At 39.1% G+C, this 20191-nt stretch overlaps 1 protein-coding gene across 5 annotated transcripts in view; it reads left to right on the top strand.

The window, feature by feature from the left end:
* The window catches only part of UNC5D (unc-5 netrin receptor D), a 582894-nt gene that overhangs the window by 452925 nt on the left and 109778 nt on the right, over positions 1 to 20191 (top strand). For 3 of the 5 annotated variants that reach the window (XM_082374959.1, XM_082374960.1, XM_082374958.1), the window contains exons 5-7: positions 16119 to 16299; positions 17138 to 17305; positions 19082 to 19246. In XM_082374959.1, coding sequence (XP_082231085.1) covers positions 16119 to 16299; positions 17138 to 17305; positions 19082 to 19246 — 514 coding nt within the window. The remainder of the gene's footprint in view (positions 1 to 16118; positions 16300 to 17137; positions 17306 to 19081; positions 19247 to 20191) is intronic. The other 2 variants (XM_082374962.1, XM_082374961.1) reach the window with 1 other exon arrangement.

The raw sequence follows: 20191 nt of genomic DNA, 5'->3' as shown, positions 1-20191 counted from the left end.
ATTTAAGACAATTTGTTTCATCTCTCAGAGACCAGGAGTATTAGAAACCTTTTGAGGACAGATACTTGTTTGTTTAATGAAAATAGCTTTTTTTTTCCTGCTTAAAAACATAATATAGATGGTAGTAAATAGGGTAATGTACATTATGGTAAAGTTAACAAACAACCTGGAAATCTCAGTGGCTTTAAAACAACAATTTTTTTTCTCTGTCACGTTACATGTCCATCACGCCTCACCTGGGTGCTCATGGACACTCCTACTACAGTTCCAAGGTTAATGGAGTAGCCATTCTTCAAAAACCTATGAGCTGTTGTGGCAGAGGGAAAAGGAGAAAAGACGAGAGCATCTCAATGCAGGAAATTAAATACTCAGGCCTGGAACTGACAAAGTCACTTCTACTGACAACTCATTGGCCCAGAACTAGTCACATGACCCCACCAAACCAAAAAGGAATCTGGAAGTACAGCCATACTTGTAAAGGAGATGGCCAGATATATTTGGTGAATGGCTCATACTGAAAATTAAATCAATCTAGGAATCTATAAAGAAGAAAATTTTGATCACTGAAAATTCCAGTACCCAAATAACAGTTGGTGAACTGCCTTCAAGATTGTTATGAGTGTCTTTGAATGTAGAGGTAATAAAAATATAGTTTTATGATCTGCTTTTAACACTCAATTATGTCTCATGGAACTGCATCATTCTTTTGATGGTTGCATAGTATTCCACTGAGTAAATGTGCATAATTGATTTAATCTGTTAATGAACGTTTAGGTTGTTTACAGTTTCTTCATTATTATAAACAAGGCTGTAATTAACATCTTAGTGCATATCTCTGGATTTTTACTGATGATTATTCAACTGCAACCAGTGGAAATTTACATTAGATGATATCAGTATTTTCAGTTTGGGTAAAGATTGCAACATTGTCCCACAAAAGGATGTACTAATTGTACTAATTTTTACTGTAACCTAAAGTCACTGAAAACATCTATTTCTTTACACTTTTGCCAAACCTATATAGTTTCACTATTTGCCGAAGTGATAGGCTAACAGTAATACCTCATTTTCATATTCCTTATTAGAGCAGTTGAAAAACTTTTCATATGTTAGTCCTCCATTTGTATTTTTCTCCTCTAAATAATCTGCTTGAGTACTCAGCTCATTTTCTGTTGCAAAGCTGGTTTTCTGTTGATTTTAGCATGATCTTTATATATTAGAAACCAGGCTGGTATTCATTCAGTACATTCTGGTAGAACATAATAACCAACATCCGTTTCTATTGTATGGGCATCATGCTGCATAAGTTGCAAAATGTATTTACTATCTCCCTTGATTTTAGTATAATAATACTTTGTCAATACTTTGTCATATGTTGCAAACATTTTTTCATGTTTATCCATGTGTATGGCATCTTTTTGGTATATTGAACTTTTATACTTTAAGAGTCAGTCTTTATGGCTTTGGCTTTTATATCATGCAAGAAATCCTTCTCCACTGTAAAATTACAAAAATATTCACCCATGCTTTTACATGGTACTTTTGTGGCTTCACGTACTGTATTTTTAGTATTTTATATGCCTGAGGTTTGTTTTGCTGTAAGGAGTGAGCTAGAGATACCACTTTATTTTTCAAGTGGTCAATTAACTTTAGGGAAGTTTCAGTGAATATCAAGGAAACTGAACAGAGGGGGACAGTGTAGGTTTATTATTATTATTATTTACATTAAAAGTAACAAAGACAGGTGGAGTCCTTTAATTAACATGCTGTAGAAGGAGCTTCATGTTGAAAGGGAAACTGGGACTTGACATACACTCACCTTTTACTTCAGTGGTAATTTTAAGTCCTTAAAATATTTTTCTCTCTCAACTTCCATGACACATACATTTCTACTTTCTCTCTTACCTCAATGTCATCAATGTATTTTCTGCAGCCTCTTTTTCCCTTTTCTGCTGCTTTTCTTCAGTGTTGTATCTTAAACTTTTTTTTCATCTTTCTGCATGATTTCATATATGCTTATAGCATTGGATACATATTATCCTGAAGACTGGAGTAAATATGCCCAAAAAGTTGTTGACTATGTAAGTCTGGAGCTGAAGAGAGATCTGGGTTGAAGTTGTTTATTTCAGTTACTATATACATCTTAAGTTTAACTAAAAGCATCACTGAGTTAATTATTCGAGTACTTAGCCTATTTTGTGGTTGCCATGTTTATTTGGTTTTTCTTTCTCTCTTTCTTTTGATTTCAGAATGTTCTTTTTACATTAGGGACCAAGGGGATATTCAGTCAGCAAATATAAGTACACCATCCAAAAATGACCTTTTTACCTGGTGTTCTCTATATCACTTACCCAAGTCAGATATATGGGTGCCAAATTTTGATTGCCCTCTCTTGAAATATTTTATCAAATCAACCACAAATTTCTATTCATTCTATTTTACCCCTTAACTTATTGTTAAGACTCTTTATTGTACAGACATACCTGATGTTATTGAGCTTCACCTTATTGCAGATAGTGTGTGTTTTGTTTTTTGTTTTGTTTCATCTTTCTTTTTGCAAATTGCATGTTTGTGGCAATCCTGTGTCATCAGATGATGGTTAGCACTTTTTAGCAATAAAATATTTTTTAACTAAGGTGTGTACATTGTTTTCTTAGACATAATGCTGTTGCACACTTAATAGACTACAGTATAATGTTAACATAACTTTGATATGCACTGGGAAACCAAAAAATTTGTGTGACTTGCTTTATTGTGAAATTTGCTTTATTGTGGTAGTCTGGAACCAAACCCTCAATATATCCAAAGTATGCCTGTATACCCATCATAATTTCCAGTTCATCCCACCACAGTCACTCCCCAGGGTTATGGTCACAGCCTCCTAGTGATCTTTCGGCTCCTCACTTTGCCTGCCCCGCCCCACCCCACCCCACCCCATATATTCTATACATCATATCCAGAGTCGTCTTTTTAATGTGCAATTATTATGTCACCAACCGTCCAATCTTTTTCAATGAGTCCCTGTTTTCAGATGATGAGATTCATATATTTTAATGTCAAATAGGTAAGGAAATCATCTATCACTTTCTGAATTCTGCAAGAAAAAATTCCAAAGCCAATTCCACCTGTTGAACTTGAAGCATCTATGAAGCTTACAAAAATAAATTCTGAGTAGATGTCTAAATACAAAAGGCTGTAACTCAAGAAGGTCAGTGAACTAAAGATAATTTGGGAATGTTCTTGGGCCCCCCAAAAATACTTCATGTTTGGATAGAGAAGATGCCAACACAGAGACAGAGCAGGGGTGGCCTGAGGCTACAAAGAGAGAACACGTGGCATCATAAAAACCAGTGGAAGACACAATTCAAGAATGGTTCTCATTACCCCTGAGAGTCAAAGAAGAAGACAAAACAGTTTGCACTGAATGTAGCAACCTGGGGAACATCGGTGACGTCAGCAAGAGCAATTTCAGTGTGTTGATCCGGTGGAAGCCCAATTGAAATGTAATGATGAGGAGTAATTGCTAAAGAATTCAAGAGAGATGCCTGAAAAGCAAGGAAAGGAAGGGTTTTGTGTTTGCTTACTTGTTTAAGGTGGCAGAATTTTGAGCATGTTCAAATATTTCAGCTCTTTCATGCTAGTTATTTTCCTAACTGTAAAGACGTAGTTAACAATGGCCACCTCACCAAGTGGTTTAAGATGTGAAAGAGCCTAGAATAGCCTCTGACATGTAGCAGTCTCTCTTCCCTTCTCCTCCGCTTCCCCTGCTTCATCTCCACTGGGCCTATCATTCTATGTAATAGTAAAACGCACTGCATTTAGTTACAGTAGAAATCCTTTTTTGTCTTTCTTACTAATCTGCAATCTCTTGAGTATCTCGTTTTCTTTAATTTTTTTATTGAAGTATAGTTGATTTACAAGGGTATGTTAGTTTCAGGTATACTACAAAGTGATTCAGGGATACGTGTGTGTGTATATTCTTTTTCAGATTCTTTTCCATTATATGTTATTACAAGATATTGAATATAGTTCTCTGTGCTATACAGTAGGTCCTTGTTGGTTATCTGTTTTATATATAGTCGTGTGTATCTGTTAATCCCAAACTTCTAATTTATCCCTCCCGCCACCCATTTCCCTTTTGGTAACTGTAACTTTGTTTTCTATGTCTGTGAGTCTATTTCTGTTTTGTAAATAAGTTCATTTTTATCATTTTTTAAGATTCCACAAATAAGTGATATCATGATATTTTTCTTTATCTGACTGACTTCACTTAGTATGATAATCTCTAGGTCCATCCATGTTGCTGCAAATGGCATTATTTCATTCTTTTTTATGGCTGAGTAATATTCCTCTTTAGTGTGTGTCTTCCTAAGTGCTGGGCACATTCTAGTATATATAAGTATAATCTTAACTGATTAAATTGAATTGCCTTTTCAGCTTTAAAATTAGGAGACTAAATCTGTTGCCTTCTGTACAAAATATGTTTGACTCTCCTGTACTTTTTACAGGTTGGCAACGATTAACAAGGCAGCAGGTTCTATTTTTAACAGGAAAGCAACATGAAAACAACAGGAATAGTGGTGGAGTTACCTTTGCAAAACAGCAGCATTACATTTTTGCACAAAGAACTTTTGTTTGGAGCAGGTAATGACAGGCTTACTCACAGTTTTATTCCTAATCAACATTTTGGAGAGAACACAAGAGGTGATGTGAATTACTGTCTAAGATGTAAAAGCACTGCCTGAACCACTGATCTAGAGAAATCATCCATACAAGACTTCAGAGTTTGAATTTGGCTATTTTGCACTTGAGTTATTATACTAAGCACGACTTTTTTTTTTTTTTTTCTTTTGTACAGCATGTATTTTTTCTTCTTTCGTGGTGGCTTTGTGTCTGTCAGCTAAAAGGAGACTTGTATGGAGTATGGTCATCAAAGGGATGAAGGATGAATGAGCATAGAGCCTTTTTTTTTTAAGCACCATTAACTCAGTGGCATATACCTGGGCTGTAGATGCACTTTGCTGATTTCATTTTGAAAATGCTGTAAGCTGGGCTCTGATAATTGCCTTCTGTAATTGGAACAAATTTATGATTATGCTAATTCATTCTCAGCCACCCAATATATGGAAACTGAGCTCATCCATATCTGTCCCTGCATTTCCTTTGTAGATCATTACATGATTAGCCTTTGAATGTAGCTGATAGAAACATTTTTATTCTGAACAGATCTGGTTTCTCCAGTGGTTTGTGTGTATGCACGTGTCAGTGATATGTGTTTGCATTTCTTTATCTAATCGTATGTAACTCAGATACCAGCTTTTAAAACCAGTTACGATATGAACATTTTGAGTCTTTAATCCTTACTAAGATGGCTATTTTCTCAACACTTGAGTATATATTACCTGGTTGTAAGGAACAGAAAAAGGGAACTGTTAATTAATATCCCCTCACCACCACTTTAAAACCTGATTTACATGCCAGAAATTATGGGAGGAAATGGGAATGCAGAAACTGTTTTGAGTCTCTCTGAAAGCCAACTCTTTGTAATGTTGTTAAAGAGTTCTTCCCATCCTAAAATAATCCCTTTAAATGAAGAGGCACATGATACTATGTTTTAGGTCACTCCTTGGGATATCCAATCCAATTCAAAGCTTGAGAAGTTTTGGAAGCATCTCCTAGGGGTTGCTTTATCAAAGATTCAAAAACCAGCATTCCTTTTCCCTTTTCCCGTAGCAGATGGGAATGAGCAAAGGTAGAATTAGCGAACAGAAAGATCCATTGCACTAGGGAAAGCACAGCTGAAAAATTAATGGTGGCAGACACCCTCATCTTTTGATTGCACATCTCTCCCCATTTTTATATTTATGCTTCATCTGTTCAGTGTTGTCTTTTCCCTCTCATCATCATTCTTGTAAATGCTTTACATTAATGTAAACGTGTCTCATTTTTCACTCATGACAATGTTACAGTTTCAGTAAACAGTTGATCAGGGCGTTTACTTTCCGAGACCATTTACCGGTCAAAATGAATTAAAAAAAAAAAAACAAAAACATGAGGCTGCACCTGACTTTCATAACTGAAACGGGGAAGTTAAAGGACAACACTGATCTGACAAGAGGCATACAATGTCAGAACATAAAGTTCCATAATCGGAATTCAGGCTTCTACAAAGGAACTCCTGTCTGTCATTTCATTCTGCATCAGTGAGTGTGATTCTGTCTGTGATCATTAGGTTTCTCTCGTTTGCCCGGTTCTGCAGCTGTGGCTTCACAATTAAGCTGAATTTCTGCTTCCTTTTGTGATGCATAATCAGATAAGTGGAGCTAAATGGCAGCAACTGCAGTATAGGTGGCTTTAAAGTCAATCTATCCAGTCTGGAAAGAAAAGGAAGACAAAAGGGGAAACATGAGAGTACTGTTATAAATAACTTGAAGGAAATATTATCAAGGAGAGCAGAGAGGACAGATGACATCTAATCTGAAAGTAGCAAAACAAGTGATGGCCTCAACTAACATGAGAAGATAATTTGCTCCGTTCTGAGTAGAGGCATGTCACTCTATTGCAATAGTTAAGTCCCAGTTAAGACTTACTTTAGAATGCCGCGCCAAATCATGGGAAATATTAAGGAGCGGCCCTTCATGTGGTCAAGAAGAGACAAGAAAATGGCTGATGTTTTGTGGCAGGAAAATGATTTGAACGCTACCATTTCTAGTTCTACCATTTTCCAAGTATGTTGCCTTAGGTGAATCATGTAATCTGTAAAATGGGAAAGATAAGATTTTCTTTGCCTGCCTTGGGGTTGTTGTGAGAATCAAATGAGATAAAGTATTGCATAGCAATGTGTTCATTTGAGAGTGTAAAGACAGTGACCGATATCTCTGTGGTGTCCTTTGCCTTTTCTTCGTGGTCACAAGATGCCTGCCCTAGCTTCACAATCACATCCATGCCCAACCAGGTAAAAGGCCAGAAATACCTATCCCTTTTCTCAGGAAGGCAAATGACTTCCTCTAAGTCACCCAATAGACTTAGATACAATTGGCCTTCTTGAGTATTTTAAGACTACAGGCTGTCATCACAAAGATTTCATGGACTACTTGTTCCATTCATTTCTGCCCATTGCTCAAAAGCAAAATCAAACACCAGATAACTTGGTGAGGGCTACTATAACTTCTAATGAGCTCTACAGGGACAAATATTAAGTTTGAGTAATTTTTTGATGTTAAAATAGTTCTGGTCACATTCTGAACATCCTGACATGCTAATATAATATAACCAAAATGTGTACATTCAAATGAGAGCTGGCCTTTAAATCAACCCTCTGGGAGACAATATACTTACTCAACAATGTTGCTTTTGTCAAGATATTTTTTGCACCCCGTCCTTAGGAATGATTGTAAAATCCCCAAATACGTTTTCAAAATTATGTTTAATGTAATTTTGCAAATGGCACAGGGTCATTCCACCCAAATCTGGCGAATGGTATGGGTGACTAAACACAGTGGTTAAAAGCAAGACTTGGAGGGACTTCCCTGGCTGTCCAGTGGTTAAGACTCTGCGCTTTTAATGCAGGGGGTGCGGGTTCCATCGCTGGTCAGGGAACTAAGATCCCACGTGCCGTGCAGTTTGGCCAAAAAAAAAAAGCAAGACTTGGAGTTGAAACTTGGATTCAAATTCTGGCTCTACCGTTAACTATATATGTGACTTTGGGCAAAGTACTTAACATCTTTGTTTTTTTATTTGCAAAATGGGGGTAATGATAATGGTGTCGACCTCATAGAGACTTTTAAAGAGTGAAATTAATTAACAGATGTACAGTGTTTAAAAGAGTACTTGGCACATAGTACACAAGAAATGCTAGGTCTCATTTTTTAGGCTGGGAAATACTCATTTGATCAAAATTCATGATGTAACTTTAAGTAAATAAGAAACATTGGTTAGACTAATGTCCTAGGGTGTGGAAGTCAGGGGCCTCCCCAGGGTCCTACGGAACCCCATCTTTACTTCTGCCTGGTCCCCTCCTCCCCACCCCTGTGTCCTTGTGTACCATCTCTGGTTAGCCCCCAACAGCTAGAATGCATGCCACAGCCTTCTCTTGTTTTCCCGCAGAAATCCAATCACACTTGTTATTTGGTAAGGTGGTAACTTTACAGAAAAGTTTGAGAGGTTATGTAGGGAATGACCACATTGTGAATGGTTGTGACTTTCCAGTGTTTCCCTGGCTCGACCTCTCTCATACACCCTAGTGTAGCCCTGTTTCTCCATCCTGTCCTATCAGACAAGGTTGCCTTCCCAAGCCATTCATAGTTGTAGTGAGGAGAAAAAGCATTTATTACTCTTACATAGCTCATATCTTGAGCAAATACATGAAATTCAACATGAGACCCTTTTTAGCCATTATGAAATATTAGTGGTTCCCAGATTATAGTTAAGAACAACTACGCTAAAGATGTCTCTCTTCTAGATCATATCGATGCTTAATCCTGGAATTTAAAGCAAAGAATAATATCCCCTCCCTTGGTCCAACCCCTAAAATGCAGTTTGAAGTTGTATATGTGTGTATGTATATCACACCAGTCTCTAAACTTGCAGGTATATCAATTTGGGCTAAAAAATTTATTCAACAGGTGCCATTGCATATCCTCAGAAGAAGGTTCTGTGCAAGATATAGGAACGTTTTAAAATACTGTTTTTGTTCTTAAGGAGCTTGCCACTGAGTTGTGCAAGAAGAAAATGACCCCAAGCAATGAGTAGATGAATTGAGAAGCTTCTAAAGTCAGAAATCTGAGGTTACATCTTTAATATATATGAGCAACTCAATTTTATATTTCATCTAGCAAATCCCAAGAGGACTGGAATTGGGGGTGGGGGGGATAAGAACACTTGGTAGATGATGCCAACAAATGGCCCCCGTTGGCATTTTCTGTGGGATACGAGGGGAGAGAGAGTTCCAGCTTGATACTATCTAGAATTCAAAAGACAACAGGCTTGGGATCCTGCATGGGAAGAGAGCTGGCCTATTAAAGTGGCTTTCTCTTTCTAGTCTAGCTTTTACATTTCTAAATGATTAATAACAGCACTCACCTTCTCATGCTCTTATGGAATATTAAGAACAAGAACAGAAGCATTAGAACCTGACATGCTGTCTGATGGAAATAAACCTTTAGGTGTAGAGTTTATGTGTATACCTGCATAGGACATCTTTGACAAAAGGTCAGAAGAAGCGAAATGTCAGGACTCATGCAGAGATTTTCAAATGTAACCCTTGTCTCAGATAAGATAATCTCCCATGAAGCATCACTCTTCCAAAGGAGGCTGCCTCCCATCCAATTACACCATGCTGCCTATTGTTGAGGAAATCTATAGGGTTGTCAATTACATACCTTCTGTCCCCAGCTAACCAGAATGACTGAACAGGAACCTGCTGTTGGGCATGAAATCTAATTGTCTTTGATGGTCTGCTTTTCCAGATTTGTTTATAAACTGGAAAAAGCTACAAATTGCAGACCATCTGCACATAACACTATGCTAATGAACTCATGCATCCTGAAAATCCATTAGCTCATTACCTCTAAGTAGCTGGTTTCTTCCCACACTCCTAACTGGGATTATCCATCTAAGCTAAATAAGTAGAAACCAGATGAAAAATTCTTTTCCTCTCAGGGCGTGAATGCCTCCCATGACATTCCAGAAAGTTAAGCCTCTCTGTCAAAGAGATGACCTGTTAGTATGAGGTCATTTGGATCAGTGATTAAAAAAATGTCCATTAGCCTCAGGTGATCACTGTATCGATCCCATAATGCTAATTTGAAAATGTGAATTGCTTTTGTTAAGAGCTTAATGGGGACTTTCCAGTGTTGACAACCTCTTATAAAATCATTTCTGAACTCAGTATTCATGCCCTTATGATACTCATAGGATACTGTATATAAGTTCAGAAATTCTTAGGTGCTTGACATGAGAAAGCATTGAGAATGGGCCCTGATACCTATGAACCAGAACATTCTAGGATGATGGGGGAAGCAGACTTACCAAAAGGAATTAACTTCAGTGAAGGGCATTGAGCTCCTCTTTGTGATAACGCTCACAAAGGGCCCAAGAGCTGGTGTGTTGTAGTATCTGGAGAAGAGGGAGTTCATGGACATGTTTTGTTTGACCCTCACAATCTATTTTGTAATATATAGGCCATCATGTTGGAATCAAGAAATAGTACATGAAAATACACAGCCGTGGCTTCTCAAGAAAGATGGAAGGATCTGGTTACACTGGTCCCAGTAGTGTGAACCCAACTGGTGGCTGCATATTTATTTGCACAAACCATGGAATCTACATTTTTGTCGTTATCAGCACCAGGTCCCCGTACATCCTGATACTGAAGCTACATACTCCGTACATGTGAAGACCACTGTGATACATTAAAAGCAACAGAAATTTAAAAGCAAAAATGAGTTCACGGTCATTTTTCATTACACTATCGTTAATTTTTAAAAATACTCGTGTCTCTATCTAAAGTGGGGAAACGAAAGGAGAAAGAAAATAACATTTTTTAAGAAAAATGAGCGTGAGCTCATTCCTTCGTGAGCATGAAGAATAGCCCCTTGTCTTTAGTATGCAAGCAACGCACGTGGATGTTTGCCCCCAGCTCCACTTCAGTAGTTTACGTTACCTCCCTGGCCCCCAGGAACATTCGAGTTTGCAACTGCTGCTGTAGGAAATGCTTTTTTTCTATTATTTATTAAACTATTCTACATTAGGAGCACTTAGCTCATCAAAAATGTTTTAACATTTCTCTAAGTGACAAAAGCATAAATCAAAGAGCAATTTGTCACTTTTATAAGCCCAGAAAACACCAAACTGATTTTCTCATAAAGATCCTGCCATCAGTTAAATGGATAAACTATTAGTTTACAAATAAAAAACAGCCCCGCAGTTAGGTGTCTCCTAATGTGCCGATTGTTTATAGACATAATTGGGTTGATGGACCTGAGTCATGACAGCGTAAACACCAAGTAGACCAGGATGTGTATGTACCTGGGATACCTCATTCATCCTGTATTGATGGTTTTCAAGCTATGATCTGGGGATACCAAGTAGCAGACCATTGTACATGTTCATAGTACACACGTAGGTGGGTGGCAGTAGATTGTATGGCAGGGTCAACTTATATGATGGTACAGGTGCGCTGAACATCTCCATTGGGCATGATTGACATAGACAGGGAAGGATGTGAATTACCTCTCCTGGAATTTTACAAACAGTGGCCTTGGGTGTTGGGCCATTGCAGCTTAGGGCCCCTCATTTCTGTAACTCAAATACCCTCACTTCTGCACCTGTTATAAGAGCTTTCCATATTTATCTGTTTTTCACTTGGGGCTTTCTGAAAAGCTTTATTTTTATTTATTTAATTTATTCATTGAAGTATAGTTGATTTATAATGTTGTGTTAGTTTCAGGTATACAGCAAAGTGATTCAGATATATATATATTCTTTTTTAGATTCTTTTCCCTTATAGGTTATTACAAAATATTGAGTAGAGTTCTCTGTGCTATACAGTAGGTCCTTGTTATCTATTTTATATATAGTAATGTGTATCTGTTAATCCCAAACTCCTAATTTATTGCTCTCCCACACTTTCCCCTTTGGTAAACATAAGTCTGTTTTCTATGTCTGTAGGTCTATTTCTGCTTTGTATATAAGTTCATTTGTATCATTTTTTTACATTCCATATATAAGTGATATCATATGATACATATGATTGTATATATCATATGATCACATAAGCTTTAAATTGAGGAAACAGTCTATGGTTAAATATAAATTTGAATACCACTGTGCTACATAAGTAAAGGAGTTTTTTAAGCTAAAGTGATTTTTTTCAGATTACTAAATACTTTTTCCTTGAATGTTCCACAATTAACCACCAAGAAGAAAAACAACAGTTACCCCAAGTCTTCTCTTAAAAACCTCTGCAAACATATTGCATTTTCTTCCAACCATTTTTTAAGTGTATGTATGTTTGTGATTTCGTTTTTTTGTTGCTTTTACAAATTTATGATAACAATGAACATAGTTTTGCATTTTGACTCTTCCATATATTATGAGCATTTTCAGTGTTTTCACTAGTTGAAATCATGACTTTTAGTGCTATGTAATATTATATTTTATTACTGAGTCATTTATTTAAACAAAGGTCTGTTATTTGGCCTGTAGCTTTGGCATACTTTTTTTGGTTTTCTTTCATTCTTTTTTGCTATGAAAAATAGTTTATTTTGTTTAAATCCTTGTTTGTAGCCCTGATAATTTCCTTTGGTAAATTCCTGGGATCACAATTACGAGAACAGAAGGCTTTTACTATCTTTAAGCCTGTTAGATGGAGATAATATTAGGAAGAAAATTAAAGCAGGACACCGGGAGTGAAGGGGCCTTGCTATACTAGAAAGGATTGTTAGGCAAGACCTCTCTAAGGAGGAAATATTTGATTAGAGACCCGAATGAAAAGTAGGGTTGAGCCGTAGGGATAATTGCAGGAAAGGCCTTCCAGGTAGAGGCAACAGCAGGTGTTAAGGTCCTGAGGTTGGAACTGGCTTTGAGTTTTCTCGAACAGGAAGGAGTCTAGTAGGGCTGGAGTAGGCTATGCAGAGGTTACTTAGGGAATCTAAGGTGGGGAATTAACTCTTGGCCAGACCAAGATGGGCTTTGTTAGCCATGGTAAGGATTTGCGATTTTGTTCTTAGTGGGCTTCAAGGCTGTTGAAGGATTTGGACCCAGGAAGTGATATTACGTGATCCCTTTGTGGAGAATCAACTGTAGAGGCAGGAACGGAAGCACCAGACAGACCAGGTAGTTAAGAGGCTATTAGTGTCGTCCCAGAAAGGAGATAATCGCAGAGCAGCAATAACAGAAATGCCCCGTGCTCTGTAAGTTCAGCAAAAAAAAAAAATACTATACGTATGTGTGTGTATGCTTGTCTAATTTTAATGTTTGCTCTTTGGGTAGGAAAAATGTCATTATATTGTTTTTCAACTTTTTTATTAGTGGTATAGAATATTTATTCAGTTGTTTAATTAGCATGTGTTTTTTCTGTCTTATCTTGGATGGCATTTTATCATCAACTGATACGAGAGCTTGAGTGATTCAGATCAGTATCCCTCAGATCATCATATTATTATTGTTTTATATATCAAATTTCTGGCAAATATCTTCCTAGGTTGTTGCCCACTTAATTTTGTGTATGATGTATTTTTATATAAGTTTTCGATTTGAAACCAGACCTCTACTTGATGATTGTGGCTTTAATTTTCTCTGGGCCAAGATTTGTTTTAGGAAAGTTTTCTTTGATTTCCAGGTGCTGGGACTCCTTTTCTGTTTCCAGGGTCACTGCCCCCAGGGCTCTTTCTGGTTATTTCCTCACTAGGAATTATTTACTTATGGACCACGGCCAGACTTTCCCGACTTCCTGACCAGCTTTTATGGGGGAAAGTATGGAAAAAGAAGATGACTTGAGGTGGAGACAGGAGAGAACGGCTTTGTAGGTGCTAGAAGTAACAAGGATAGGAAATTAACAATCAGAAAGTCAGGCAATTTTTCACTCAGAATTTCTGGACCGGGAGGAGAGTGGAGTGGAACCAAAGCTCCTCAGACTTACTTTAAGCTGACCAATTTGTTCTTTCCAGTGACACAACAGTGATGGTGGCTTAAAAAATCCAATCCTATTGGCTTTACAGTGTTTCATCCCAAATATTGGTGACAGCTCTTATTTTCTAGTGGTGATGTGGATTTAACTTCTTTGTTTCCATCTTGTCCATTAAAAGTTAGATCCATGGAAGAAGAGACTATGCTGGTTTTGTTTATCTCACTTTATTCAACTCTCAGGACGACCTTCAATGTTCAGTAAAGGTTGGAATATTTGTCAGATGAATGAATGAATGGCTGGCAGTGTTAGTGGGGAGTGAAGGATATTTTGTCATGGGCTGGTGGTCAGATGTGTTTTAAAATTGGCTCCACTGTCCTGCTTTGTTAAACAGAGCAGTGCTTTTGGGCTCTGGGTCATCATTAGTTCTCATACCACCGGGCTGGCACGTGGTGGTGCCTTGAGGAACTCCTGGGGTTGGTAGTCAGGCTTGCTTCCTTACTTCGTCGTCCTGTACCATGTTGCTTTCTCAGCTCTTCTTCATGTTTTAAAGCAATTCTCAGATCTCTTTTGGCTATTTTGGCATCATTTTCTCTTCTAAAAATCGACCTCATCTAGGTTAGATTTTGGATGGCTGATGACTTTTGGTATTCTGTACTCTCATTAATGGGATGGTACTTGGGATAAATATTGAAGGATCATTATAGGTTTTCTTCTGATAAATAAATCTCTTTTTTTAAAAAAAATTTTTTATTTATTTATTTTTGGCTGTGTTGGGTCTTCATTACTGCGCGCAGGCTTTCTCTAGCTGTGGCAAGCAGGGGCTACTCTTCGTTGCGGTGTGTGGGCTTCTCATTGCAGTGGCTTCTCTTGTTGTAGAGCATGGGCTCTAGGCGCGTGGGCTTCAGTAGTTGCGGCACGCAGGCTCAGTAGTTGTGGCTCACAGGCTCTAGAGCGCAGGCTCAGGAGTTGTGGTGCACGGGCTTAGCTGCTCCACAGCACGTGGGATCTTCCCGGACCAGGGCTCAAACCTGTGTCTCCTGCATTCGCAGGCAGATTCTTAACCACTACACCACCAGGGAAGTCCCCAATAAATCCCTTTTTATAGAAGCCAAAAATATTTATTAGACCAAATTGCTGTCTAACAGACGTCACTTGATTATTGGCAATAAATTAGAATTCTTTAGGTATAAACATGAAATGAGCCAACTAAAACCAATTTTCAATTTTCTATGCTAGTGGTGGGCAGGGAGGGTATGGTGAAAAGAACCCAGATGCATGTGCTTCCATGTGGTGGGCAGGGAGGGTATGGTGAAAAGAACCCAGATGCATGTGCTTCCATGTGGTGTCTTTTTGTTGTAGTCATTGCAGTTGCTTTTTTGTGTTGAATTACCGTTTTGATGTGTCTGTTAAATTCCTGTGTGTAACACATACTGATAACTAGAGCTAAATGGTTATTGTCAAACAAGAGCTGCGTCTGGTGCTACCAAGATGGCATGAGAGAGTGGAGACGTCGTTTAGATGTGGAAGCAAAGGACAAAATGGGGAAGGAAGGCAGTTAGGTCTGGGAAGACTGGTCTGCTTGATGAAATAAGAGATGTAGGGATGGTGCACCCCAGCTGTGGGGAGGATCAGGATCCGGGGAGCAGAAGATCTCATCTGGGTTTTCCTCAGGCGTCCAAGGAAAGAGAACTTTGGACCAAGGATAGGATTAGGGTGGAGATGGAAAGAGGGAAATAGGTTCTCTAGGAGCAAGCTAGACAAAACAAACCAAAGATGGGACTAGCCTACGCTCAGAGAATGTGAAAAGTGAGCTCCTTTGGAAGGGAGACTGAGGCTTAGATGTCTAGGGTGCCTGATCCGACCTAAATGTCTGCTGAATCACTGAAGTAGTAACATAAATGATCACCAAAGAAACATATCCCCAAAACCATGGAATATTGAGATCTGAGTTTCATTGATGTGCCTATGATTACCCAAATCTGTGTTACATTGGCCTGTAGACATCATCGCACCTTTATTAAAATGTGTTTAAATGGAAACATATTGACTTCAAACCCTGTCTGACAACATAATATCCTCTCTGCACAAATTACAAATTCCACATATACGTGTTGATTTTTCTGAGCTCCATCTTGGGCCAGTTATTAAAATATCATCATCATCATCGTCAGAGCTGTAACACGATGAAATATAATGAAATGACCTAATTACAGTCTTTCCTCTCTCCCACTGCATTTTTAGAAAATAGGTCAAAGTCAATAGGATATTTACGTCCTTTTCCGGCCTTCAGTTTATGAGCTTGAGTGTTCATGTCCTGAATATACCAAAAAGGATGGGATATGGAATAAAGATTTTAAAAAATCATTGTTGTTACTCTGTATGTTAGGTACAGCGCTCTCCCATATGCCCTAACTTCTCATCTTCCAACTCCAGGAAAGTTCTTTTTTTTTTTTTTTAATGACTTATAAACGTTACTGTCTTCTGATAGGTGGAATGGCTGAAAAACGAGGAGCCCATTGACTCTGAACAAGATGAGAACATTGACACCAGGGCAGACCACAACCTCATCATCCGGCAGGCGCGGCTCTCGGACTCCGGAAATTATACGTGCATGGCGGCCAACATCGTAGCCAAGAGGAGGAGCCTGTCAGCCACAGTGGTGGTTTATGGTAAGACCAGCCCAAAGGCCAGGAATGGAGAGAGAGGACGGAAAGCAGAGAGGCAGAGGGAGGTGCATTTCATTAAAGCTTTCAGTGTTTAGAACGGAAAGGACTTTGGGGGTTATCCATTATGGCGTTCTCTCCTGCCTCGTCCCTTTGACAGGTGAAGGCAGATGCCTGTTTCTCTTTCCTCCAGAATTGGACCTCTGGCGATAGTCAGTGACATTTTTGATCTCTTTTCAAAATAATCTAAAAAGTGGTTTGTTTTCTTCCATTGTGTTTATATTTGAAACGAAATGAGGTGGGCAACTTCTTCCCACTCTTCCCAAACCCAACATCCACCCCCCATCTTCCCCAGACCTGCTGTCGGCACCTCCTCTCCTGGCATATGAAATCCACCAAAAACAAACATGACTATTTGCTGAATATCTCAGGTATTGTATAAATGAAATTCCCAGCTACTGAAGTAAAGGCACTCCCTTCCACAATAGAAGAGCCCTGGGATTTATTTTTGAAGCACTTAAAGTTAATAGAAATTCAAATGCTGAGATTTTCTTCTTATACTCTGGATTTTCAAGTGCTTTAGAGATAGGTTGATGAGTTCTTCCAGTGGTTCATCATTTCCTTGCAATGCAAATTCTCTGCATCCCTCCTGTATCAGAAGAGTAGACTGAGGGGTGGAGACTAGATCAGCCCCACTGTTGCTTCACGATGGGGCAGCCGGTGAGGGTCCCCGCCAGTCTCTTGGTACTCAACTCACAACACCTGGCAAGTGGCTTGCACATAGTAGGCAATCAGTACATGCCTCTTTCCTTTTTTTTCTCCCCTCCCCGTTTTTCTCTCTCAGTGAATGGAGGCTGGTCTTCCTGGACAGCGTGGTCAGCCTGCAATGTTCGCTGTGGTAGAGGATGGCAGAAACGGTCCCGGACCTGCACCAACCCAGCTCCTCTCAATGGTGGAGCCTTTTGTGAGGGAATGTCAGTGCAGAAAATAACCTGCACTTCTCTTTGTCCTGGTGAGATATATGTAGATTCCCTTTTCCCTTTGGATCCACCAACATTATTGAGCTGGTGTGAAGCTTTCAGTAGAACCTTCCTTTCCAAAGTTACCATCTTCCAAGTTCTTCGAGTGGAGCCTTTGTCCAAAGTGCTAATGTGGAACTCATTGTAATAGCAAGAACATGGGTGAAATACCTCTGTTTGGGGGCATAATTTTTTTCTTAATGCTCAGATGACCCTAGACGCTCACCATCAATAAGCCAAAATACGTTTTGACGTATTTTTATACTACCAGTGTTTGATTGGGCTAAGCCATCCCCTTCTCTCCTTGGGTTCTCCCATTTTGTAGCATTCATCTGTATAATAGGGATTAAGTGAGTTGTCCATGAGCACAAAACAGGCACTAAATCCTTGACCTTTTATCATCAGTCACCAATCAACTCACCTCATCAGTTTTACCTTTGTATTTATTGGCAATATAATTGGCAGAGATCGTATCACAGCAGTTTCCATTTCGAATTTGGGCTCTGCTTGCCTTCCTTTCTGAATAGAGGGAGGCTTCATTTACCAAATATGGCTTTTATGAGTTCTTTTGCTCATCTTACTGGCTCTCACCCAATTTATACAATGAAGAGTAGCTGAGATGGAAGATGACTTTCTGAATGGAAAGCATATCCTCCCACTGAGAAATGAATTGATCCTGGGTCTCACATGCATGATCAAACATTACCTCCAAGGACACTGGACCAGAGACTCGTGTCTTTAAAATTGCAAGTCTAGTTCCACTCAAAGCTAAGGCCAGGCTCTCACCAGCAGAATATGCTTGGAGCTTTGTTTTGAATTTGTATTCAATATACATTTATTGAGTGCTTACTATGTGCCAGGTACTGTGCAAGATACATGTATACATGTAATGTCATTTAGCTCTGTGTTGTGATTTTTATGACCCCCAGCTGACAGAAATAGTGAGGTCAGGCTAAGTGCTTGCTTAGGGTTGCTCCACCAAGAAGTTGACAGAACCAAGATAAGGACTCAGACATTTTGCTTCAAGTTCAGTATTTGTATTTTACCCTACTCTTGACTAGCTGCTCTAGATTAAAAATGGCAATGTCTTCAGTAACCCACATAAGCATGGTTGGCCTATTCCTGGGAGATAGTGGGACACTTGTCTCCAACAGCTGCCATAACCTCTAGGGTGGTTTTTTAGAGGAATTAGATTCAGTTTGTTCGTTTCTACATAGAGCAGCAATGCACGACCCAAGAAACTGTATTTGTGTAAGTCTTGGCATCTTGGGGTTTGGCTGACCTGTTTTAGTTTAATACTGTCAGTATATATGGGTTTAACTTTTTATTATTGAGGGGCTTTTAGGACTTGAAGAGCATTTATTCTACTCTCTGTTCTAAACTATCAACCCACAAGGAAGCGGTGATTACCAGTGGTTCCTGCACATAGTGTATCTGTCCGTCTAAGAGGCATTTGGGCATGAAAGATGGGGAAAGAATGGATAATAACATTATTAGCTAACCCAAGGGCACGGGTAATTCAAATGTTTGCCCGAATTCAGTAAATTGGTCTCATCCTGAAATAGCAAGAGAATTACGCCACTGCTTTTGTTAGCCTGTCTCTTTAGGAAAGAAACCACGGAGAGAAGATAAACACATATATTATTTTGTTTTTGTGGTGGTGGAGATGGTTTAAAATCCAGCTCTAAGAACAACAGCGGCCCTGGGGTGAGTCTCCCGATGGCTGCCAGATTCATTCTAACGATGGTTCCCTCTGTTTCCCTTTGAAGTGGACGGGAGCTGGGAGGTGTGGGGTGAGTGGTCAGTCTGCAGCCCAGAGTGCGAGCATCTGCGGATCCGAGAGTGCACAGCCCCGGCCCCAAGAAACGGGGGCAAATTCTGCGAAGGCCTAAGCCAGGAATCCGAGAACTGCACAGATGGTCTCTGCATTCTAGGTAAGACCTTCTGTTGCACATCTTCTGTGTCTGTCCAGCATAGGAAAAGAAATGCCATGACCGTTCATTCGGTGAAATAAGTTCACAGAAAACAAAATCTCCCGGAGCAAAGAGAAAATGGGTGAAAAGTGTCGAAAAGTAGACAAAGAGATGTTTAGTAGAGATGGGGTAATTTTAAACATCGTTATCACTGTCAGTTCCACAAATGCATATATTTATGATGGACGTAACCGGATATGATTTGAAGAGACATGATGAAAGAAAATGAGTTAGACTCTTGAGCTTAGCAAGTCTTTTCTTTTAGGGGCCAGCATTTTTAGGTTTGGTGGAATTCTGATACGGATCACCATATGCTTGTATTTCTTCCAGGAATTTTACAGCACTATAAAGTGTTTCATGATCCTCAGAGACCGTGGTTCTGGGACAAAGGGACATGTTGTGACTGTCACCTTACAAATGGGGGGAAAATATGGCACTGAGGAGGTGGGTGGGTTTTGTATCAAATTGGTCTGGCAAGGCAGGAAATAGAATGCTCATTTCAGAACTCCCAAGCCTTTGCTTTATTCCTGAGATTACATTACAACCATCTTCAAGTGACTGTCTGCCTGGGTATGAAAGTATGGGAGGGTCAGATAGAGACACATAGTGATTGGTTTTAATTTGGTGCTGTCCTTTACTAGCTTTGTGATCTTGGGCAAGTCATTTAGCTGCTTAACTTCTCTGACTGTAAGTACCAAAAAAGTACCTATTCTTGGTTATTGTCAAGGCTCAGTGATAAAAGAATGTATTTGAATGTTTCATGGAACAGAATAGGTGCTCAGTAAATATCAATTCCTTCTCTACTTGCCCACTCATATGTGCTAAGGTGTATTGATTTTTCTTAGATCCTTCAAAAACAGGAGGTTCAGGGCATACCTATTCTCTAGAACCAGGTTGCCTTCTTGG

This window comes from Balaenoptera borealis, assembly GCF_965194805.1.
Source record: "Balaenoptera borealis genome assembly, chromosome: 21".
NCBI lineage: Eukaryota > Metazoa > Chordata > Mammalia > Artiodactyla > Balaenopteridae > Balaenoptera > Balaenoptera borealis.
Note: the sequence above shows the minus strand (reverse complement) of the source record. Positions and strands in the feature narration are given on the sequence as shown.